This window comes from Varroa jacobsoni, unplaced genomic scaffold, assembly GCF_002532875.2.
Source record: "Varroa jacobsoni isolate VJ856 unplaced genomic scaffold, vjacob_1.0 scaffold_88, whole genome shotgun sequence".
In the NCBI taxonomy this organism is placed as follows: Eukaryota; Metazoa; Arthropoda; class Arachnida; order Mesostigmata; family Varroidae; genus Varroa; species Varroa jacobsoni.
In genome coordinates, this window is record NW_019212990.1 from 18,847 (window position 1) to 27,720 (window position 8,874).

At 37.9% G+C, this 8,874-nt stretch overlaps 2 protein-coding genes across 4 annotated transcripts in view; one reads left to right on the plus strand and one right to left on the minus strand.

The window, feature by feature from the left end:
* The window catches only part of LOC111263864 (uncharacterized), a 13,305-nt gene extending 9,618 nt beyond the window's left edge, over positions 1–3,687 (minus strand). Inside the window, exons 1-6 of the mRNA XM_022839305.2 lie at positions 3,474–3,687; positions 2,344–2,420; positions 1,907–2,153; positions 1,485–1,775; positions 503–981; positions 10–248 (exon numbers count right to left, since the gene is read on the minus strand). Coding sequence (XP_022695040.1) covers positions 10–248; positions 503–981; positions 1,485–1,775; positions 1,907–2,153; positions 2,344–2,420; positions 3,474–3,497 — 1,357 coding nt within the window. The 5' untranslated portion in view covers positions 3,498–3,687. The remainder of the gene's footprint in view (positions 1–9; positions 249–502; positions 982–1,484; positions 1,776–1,906; positions 2,154–2,343; positions 2,421–3,473) is intronic.
* A 1,143-nt stretch (positions 3,688–4,830) lies between these two features.
* Dus1 (Dihydrouridine synthase 1) overlaps positions 4,831–8,874 on the plus strand; it is a 6,143-nt gene continuing 2,099 nt past the window's right edge. Inside the window, exons 1-6 of one of the 3 annotated variants that reach the window (XM_022839318.2) lie at positions 4,831–5,007; positions 5,685–5,987; positions 6,123–6,282; positions 7,633–7,831; positions 8,087–8,335; positions 8,593–8,790. In XM_022839318.2, coding sequence (XP_022695053.1) covers positions 5,733–5,987; positions 6,123–6,282; positions 7,633–7,831; positions 8,087–8,335; positions 8,593–8,790 — 1,061 coding nt within the window. In that variant the 5' untranslated portion in view covers positions 4,831–5,007; positions 5,685–5,732. Of the gene's footprint in view, positions 5,008–5,067; positions 5,087–5,684; positions 5,988–6,122; positions 6,283–7,632; positions 7,832–8,086; positions 8,336–8,592; positions 8,791–8,874 lie in introns of those variants that run through there. The other 2 variants (XM_022839325.2, XM_086969849.1) reach the window with 2 other exon arrangements.

Consider the following 8,874-nt stretch of genomic DNA (forward strand, 5'->3'; position numbering starts at 1 on the left):
ATTACATACCGCGCAGGGACGCAATAAGCGCTTCTTGAGACTCAATCTGCTCCTGCTTCATGTTGGCATTCAAAGTGGCATCGGCTAGATCTTGTTCCTTTATTTTAAGATTCTCTTCAGTTATCTTCAGTCTTTCTTGCAGGTCAATGATGACTTTTTTATGATCTTCAACGAGTACTGCTTCAACAGCTTCACCCATATTCTCACCGGACACATTATCCAAAGTGTCTTCCGAGCGGTTCCTTTGTCTGTATCCAATAGTACATATTAGATGCACTCAATTATTTACTAATATGTCAGAAAATTCCTTGCTTTCAAGCACATGTACACAACACGTATTTACTTAAAACAATATAAATAACCTGTGTTTTTCTATTTAGGTTTGACACGACGTCTTTTATACCAGTTAGCCGCACCGGACGCATTCAGCATTAGTCGAATTCACAAGGGAACCGATTTCCGAACAAGAACCGAACAAAAAAGTGGTTACCAATCTACTAACCTAGAAAAGGACCGTTGCAGACGTTCATCTTCGAGCCGCGACTGCAGCTCCACAATTTTGTCCGTCGCTTCCAACAGTTCCTCATCACGTTCGTTAATCAGAAGCTCCAATGTTTGTATTTGAGCCTTGCACTCCTTTAATTTCTTTTCGCCGTGAAGTATTTTCGTTTCGAGCTCTTCAGCTCGGGCTTTTTCATCGAAAAATTTCTGCTCGTACGATTTCAGCTGCTCTACCGTTTTTTGAGCAACCTTGAGTCTTGACATTGTGACCGAATCACTATCTGCTAAAACACCCTCTTGGCCCCCAGGAAATCGATTTTCCTTTGATTGTTCTTGATCCATCATTTCTCGCAGAATCTTTAGTCGAGCTTGCAGCTGCCGAATCTGGTTCTCCTTTGCATCAATCTGGAGTTTGGAATCCGCCTCCAGGTGTTCATAACGATCTTGCATGACTAAGAGCTCACGGCGAAGTTTGATGATCTGCCGATTGTACAGAAAGGATAAAACGATTACTTTCTCCAACTGGCTGGATGAACACCGCCCAAAGATCCTACTTATGCACCTAATTATAGGCTTTAAAATGGTTCAAGGGTACTAAAACAGTATGGTTCAAAGGAGGCATGAAATGTTTATGCACACGGCTTCGTACAGCGGATTAGCAAAGTCTACATGTTCCTTATGTACAGTAACCATTTGTTCCACATATTAGACTTAATAAACATGTGATGTTAAAACGAACCAGTTCCTTATCTTGCTCGCTCTGTAAATACAAACAAATAGACCTGAGTTGGATGCATCATGATAAATTACACTATGTATTCTAATATGGCAGTAAATAACTAATAGATCAAAACTCAAGTCAAATGTATGACTACCTTAGTTATGACGCCTTGGAATTTTAAATAAAATTGTTCCAAATATGCTATCGTATCGATTAGATGTGTTTAGTCCGATGTGGTTCAGTGTTGGATACAAGTTCTTACATCTTGGGAGTATTTATCGCGTACTCTCTGGTGATTTTCCGGAGTCCGTAGCGCGTGCAGGGGTGAAGCCGGTGGCCGAAGAGCTAAAACGCAAGAGGAGGATGAACTAGCCGACGAACACGCAGACACAGACAGTAGGTCAGGAGTGCTTCCACAAGTGAGGCCTCCCACAAACATCGTTGAACCGGCCGCTATTGCTGATTCCATCCATGCCGCAACGATTTCACGCACCTTAGCAGCTACACGTTCGCCCGTGCACACAACTTCGCAGAAGTCCTTTATCGCGTCCACCTACGAAGTGACAGCACCATGAACAAAACGCTGATTAATTTCAAGCACTGTTCTAAAATTTCGTGGTCTAGATTGAAAACAGATTTCGACTTCCTGTACTCTTCAAGCGCGAAGTTTTTGTATCTACGTACCTCGGGTCCTCTATAGTCACACAGAAGCTTAAGACGGCCGCTCAACTCGTGCTCTGGTGAAGTGGAACTCTTCGAAAAGTCCTGAGCTATTAGCGCTCCCACCGACAGTGCTGAAGCTACGGATAGCTCAAACAGTTCTCCATGGCAGCACTTGTTGATGTTCAACGAAGTGTCGAGTTGCGGGAAATAGGACCGAAGCACATCACGCAGCTGATTCCAATTTTCGTTCGGCGAACTTGTTGGTTCACTACACCAATAATAATAAAGCACAACATGTATTGCTTTAAATCACAATTCCATCGGTTTTTCTAATATACTAATCTAATTCTAAATAAACTAATACACAAAGTTGCGTGGTTAGTATTGAAATGGTTACGTGATTAGTGGTTAGCTGCAATTGAAATCTTCCTTAAGTCTTGCTATTAATAAGCACTCACATAGAGAATAATTCTAAAAGTCTGACGCCGCCGCGAAGATGACGGACCGATTTGACGTTGACTCCATATAAATTGAGCTGAAATTTAGCAAAGAAACAGTTAAGAACTAATTATATTGTAACCTGCGTCGATGGCATTTGACAATTTAGCTACTACTAATCTTAACTAATACCATTAAAATCCAAAATGTTTACTTTGTCTATAAAACAAACAGGTCTATAGAACAAAGCTCACCATAAAAATTTTGTTATTACGCAATTTCCCCATTTAATCTACAAAAAAACTACAAAGAAACTCTAGAACTTAACCTTTAAAGGACTACATAATTTAAAACAAGCAATAAACCTTTCTTTCTATAATACATATTGCTCATGAGCCTTACATTCTTCTAAGTTTTTATCCAATATTATATATCAAAGTTTTTTTATACCATATACCAAGAGTTACTCATTATTTGCACTAGCCGGATTTTTTAACGTTATCACTACGACCTTATTCCCAATTAATATTCTTAAGGATATCGTAGTTAAGAGAGCATTGCTATATAAATAATCGTCGATCATATGGCTATCATATTTAATAGAAATTACGTATACCTTGGGAGCTTCTTTTTTACTTTTGTCATCAAATCTTCCTAATTCTGTCCGAATTTATCAGTGAAAAATATTAATCTGGTAGACATCTAGGTCTTTGAATTCTGTGCAATAAGGTGATGAATCAAAGCTTCCGAAGGTTCTTCTTATTAGAGTATGTTGACTATATAAATATATATATATATATACACCGAATATAGCCGCAATTAATTCTATTGGTTTATAGATGCTCGTTTATTGACTGCTCTCATTAACACTCAACAAAATTCCCGTTGTGTTACAGCTGTCGGCAACAAACAGTTAATCATTTTTGAGTAAGCGCAAGCAACGGCTTTCCTCTAGTCACAACTGTCACATACAAACGAAGGGAAGCAAGATTATTTCGCTGTGAGTATACTTATGGCACAAATCATAAGTAATATAAGTTCAGACTAATCCTTTAGTTCACGAAGTCTAAAAAGTCTAAAAGTACAATCAGTTGGTTGTCCGTTAGATCGTAGATACAACATTTAACAGGCTAAGGTGGATGACACTCACTAGAACGTCGAGAGGGTTTGCCATTGCTTACTGGATGTACGCGCTGAACATCTAAAATAGCGCGCACAGAACTCGTCGTTATTAAAACAAAACCACAAGCGAAAATCTTGTTTAAAGAAGTACACACAAATCTGCCAGTCAGAAGTCTATCCCTGTAACTGATACAATTGCTTAAGCGCTCGCCCAACTTTTGAAACGGTTTGACTTGGCGACGCCTACAGATCGCGGCTCCTTCGCGCATACATATACTCGCCTGCTCTGCCTCCTCTCATAATTGATACTTGCGAGTAAATAATTGTTATTTACTAACTCTTGTTTTCAAAAAAATCTAAATGCGAGGAGCATAGCGCCTGTCAAGCTCTAGAGGTTCGCCATAACGAAAGCAGTCCGAATGCGATTCTAGACATTCAAAGTCTATACTCGTGCTGACCCAGAATTCTATATTACTAGTCTTTAAATTAGGCATCAACATTTTAAATGTAATTTGTAAATCAAAATCATTGTTAATTTCGTTTCCTGGCTTCCATGAAAGCTTCATGAGCATAGTACTTTACAAAAACTCTGACAATCGTAACATTGCCTTCGATCTGGTATATATACATAGAGATTTAAATTTTTACTAAATCATTGAACCCTTTATGCGTATATATAGGGTGCGCGCATCGATAAATAATAGGTAGGATGTGTACTGAAACAAACATCAGTACTAAACTGTGGTTTTCCACTATCCGCTAAGCAATACATAATAGCTAGCGCTGAAAGTCATTCGATTTCAATGTTTCATTATATATATATGCAAAAGGAGATTCCGCGTGCAGTTAAACAATTAACCAAAAAAATTGCCAAGAAATAAACAGCTCATTATAACCAATTGCGTTTTTTGGATTTGGACCGCATGGGAGCACAATTTCAATTTACATTAAGCAAGCAACGTTGATCCAGTAACAAAACCTGATATCTGTATAGCACTTCATGCTTTACTCATTAAAACACTTCGCGTTCTAATATAGATTTATCTTGAACGGTACAACACGTAAGCGGCAAATGATTTAAGGACCAATGTTGGAATAAACAGTGAAGCTTGAAGCAATTACTTGTTCTCCACGGTAAGACTCAATGTCATCCCAATTTATAAGTTCCTTCTAGAGTAATAAATTGAGCGAAAATGAGCTTGGCTTTCTGAAGCCGCCTCGGAAGTTTGGTGACGACAATTTGTTCAACTCGAAATAAAAAAGATGACGCCACAACATAGCTTTTACTGAGGTAAGAGTAGTGAGCCGTCAGCTACTGCTCTACGTGTATTCGGCAAGCGTCTGCTTCAAGCATTGTTGTGTCTCAGTGAGAGAGGGTTTCTCGATTTATCAAGCACGTGGAGCTCTTGGTGATCACTCGAAGAAATCGAACGATTGGATATGAATCTTGGTTATGTTGTTACGACAGCACTTGGACATAAAGATAGAACGTGATTACTCAGTAGTTGCTTGTAATGATACGTGAGCCATTGTTACAGGCTGTAAACGACTTAAAGTTAACTGTAAGTGTAATTGGTATAACAAATAGATTCGCATAGCCGAGAGATTAAATGATCAGCTGTTGGTGTGTTCAGGTATTACGTATGTATTTCAATACGGTGTTCATAAACTCCTACATGTGACATATAGTAAAACCTTTTAAGGCTGACGAGGGCATTTGGAAAGAGTGACTTTCCATATATTTCAATACTCCGAATTTCTCTATTTATGTGATGATTATAACTGATTATTAAATAAACCTAATGGTGTAGGAAGGGGCACATTTATTATTTTTTTTGGATTCAAGTACGTGTGTTATATGATGTTTTTATTAAGCTTGTATTTTTCTCATTTCATTCAGATTATTGCAACAGACTTTTTATATTTATAAAAGGTGGGTTCATCATTTTATGCGTAGAGAATAATCCAGATTACCTAAGTCGTCGTTAAAGAAAAAAATTATGAAATTAAAAAAGGCGAAAGTTTAAAAAAAAAGAAGTCCAAGTCACAAAAGCTTTGCTTGATCATTTGTCACAGCTATAAATATATGTAAAGCTTCTCGACGTCTTCTGTAGTGGTAAGCCATATAAAAATCTCATTAAACTTTAGCTAAGAAGCTAAACAAATAGCTTTTCAAAATAATACATAGTTATTATATCAAAGGAGTTCGGGGAATTACATTGTTACACATCTTTTTCAGATTTATGAAACTGGCCAGTTTGTTTAAAAGGGTAGATCTCAGTTAGCAATGTCTTCGAATAAGGTTGGCAGTCATGCTGAACGTCATCCGGGGTGGGAACTTTATGAGAAGTTGGGTCGACCACGGTATCTGGTCGCGCCTATGGTCGACGCAAGTGAACTGGCTTGGCGACTTCTAAGCCGGCGCTATGGCGCTCAACTTTGTTACACACCAATGTTTCACGCTAACACGTTCGTGAACGATCCTAAGTACCGAAAGGAGAATTTTAAAACGTGCGAGCAGGATCGTCCCCTCATTGTGCAGGTAGAACGATAGTTCCCTTTTTCCGCTGTTAATCGCATTTTTACTCTCTTGCATAATAACTATACTAATGACGAAATGATTTGGTAATCAGCGAATAAATGATTTGCGGTATGTGCGTTCCTTTTCGTGTTTCAGTTTTGTGCAAACGATCCTGAGATACTGCTGGCAGCATGTAGGCTTGTAGAAGGGCAATGCGATGCCGTGGACCTTAACCTTGGATGTCCACAGGCTATAGCACGTGCGGGCCACTATGGCGCTTTCTTGCAGGACGAATGGGACCTTGTCGCTTTAATGGGTAGTTCTAATAATACGTTTCTCTAACAATTGCACAGACATTATGATCGCTTATAAATGAGAAAATAATTATTTATTCTCTAGGAATATCCACCACGAGACATTGCTTTTCGAAATATCTGAAATTTCAATATACTAATTACTGTTATGTAAATTTTAGACTTATATTACAAAAAGGGAAACTCCTCGTTATCTAAATTAAATGTTCTGTGTTTTTCGTCAGGATGCGATCTTAGGTATCATTACATCAAAGCTGATAGATAAATAATAGATCACAGTAATTTAGCGTGAGTCTGGTTGATATCGGTAATGATGAGGTTATACGACCATTGAGTTTTTCCAGTGAAAAGAACTTTGTTGACAAATAGTATCAAACTTTCAGGATTTCTAGGACGAATATGTTTCTACTTAAATTTCTAGATTTTTTCTAAGCAGATTTCAAAAAGTTGGATCGAGGTACCTCAGTATCTCTTTTTGGTATTTTATAAAATGCTTGTTGAATTGAAACTAAATTACACTAACTTATATGAATATTCTGCTCAGGATAATATTGTAGTTATATGGGCTGCTATGTGTTTGGCATATATGAAATAGGATGCTATAAATTGCTAATTAACAAATAACTTGGAAGAACTATCTTGCTTTAGACAACAATTCAGCGTAGCGGCGATAAATGCGTCTAACAGTTGCGTAGATATAACTAAATTGAAGTATCGTATCTTTGTGGGATTCTCATTTGATGAAAAGTGTGACGTATTCGCCATAGGGTGTTGTCGAGACTAAATGATATCGTTAAGAACTGCATCGCATTTCAGTGAGTCGTCATCTTTGTCACTCTTTGCTAAGTTACATAGTTACATAGACTTCGATGCAATTCAGTCAACGCTAGGAAGCTGTGTGTATATTATTACAGTACCCTTTCAGTTTTCACAATGAATATAAGCTCTCAATGTGCCAGTGTTTGGAACATTCAAAACTTTACTCCGGACTGCCAGCAGAAAATTATGAAAACTTGTGGTAGAATATGATCTACCTAGCTTGGACCTAAGTGATCGTAACGTACCGCCATCTTTATCTAATGTCACAGCGTTTCCGCAAAGAGCAGACGTTCACTCTATGGCTTTATTCAATAACCGTCTATTCTTACAAGATCCTTAGTGGACCATAAATGTCTGTAATTGATATTTTCGAAAAATTAATTCATTTTTATATATATTAATTGGCACACTTATGTATTTTTCTCGTCACAACAGCTGTTCTCAGAGTTAGCATTAAATCAATGTTGACTCACAGTGATTTACCATTCCTAAAAATAATTTGCACGCAATTGCTATTTTCCTTAACTTTGCAGTCTCGAAGGTGCATCAAGAACTCCCAAATTTGCCAATAACGTGCAAGATTCGCCGGTTTGATGATCGGAAACGTACTATAGAGTATGCGCGTACCCTTGTAAAAGCTGGTTGCTCGATGCTCACCGTACATGGACGAACACGAGAAATGAAGGGCAGGCTGACAGGCATCGCGGATTGGTCATACATTAAAGATGTTAAGTATGTTCAGCTTTTAATTGGCTAGAATATAATGAAATATAGTTGAATAATTGTATGTATCCTTAAATGGATACCCTCAATCATTATAGCGTCAAACTCACTTTACTGATATATTTCTCTCAAACTGTCTTGCCCGTTTTCCGCTTATTACAATCAATAACCATCGAAACAAGCATTTGTCTCTGTAACGCTGATACACGCAATTAAACAAATAGCAAGAAACCTGACTTTTTGCTTGTCTCTTGTTTACTTCAGAGCGAATATACCAATCCCTGTATTCGCTAACGGTAATATTCAGTTCTTCGAAGACGTACAGCGGTGTATTGAATATACAGGAGTTGATGGTGTAATGTCTGCCGAAGGTCAGTTGCATAATCCCGCCCTCTTCACCTCCGAAAATCCGCCTATCTGGAAAATGGCTCGAGAATATCTTGAAATCACTAAGGAGCATCCGTGTCCGTTCTCATTTATGCGGGGTCACATCTTTAAAATTTTGCATCATGCGTATGTTAAATAATTAATTTACAGTTTGCAGCTTTATTCGTTAATTAGTACCCGAATGTATGGAGAGCCGTGACTCAGTGTACTACCTTTAATTATACTAGAAATATCCTCTAAAAATATGCCAACCATAGTTATCCAATCGGCTGAAGAAAATACCAAAAGAAATTATTTAAATTATGTAGATTTTATGATCGGTCCTGAGGACCTACTCAAAATAGCAATAAAAAAATTTTCGCGTTCTTATATTCAATAATCAGCATTCAACATCCGGACAATTATTATCTACGGGAAAAAATAGCGAAAGCAGACACAGTAGACGATTTTATAATTGTCATTAAAGCGCTGGAAGAGAAATATGAAGGAGCTTTTGATCGTAGGGAACTGTCGGGCTGGGAGAAGCAATGCGGCCTTCGACCCTTGGCCATTTGGAGATGCCAACCATATGTGAGACCCAAGTAAGTACTAACGGCTTTGATGCTATTTTATTAGAAATTACTAGACGCATTTTGCCAGATGCAACATGTAACTAGTTGGTCATT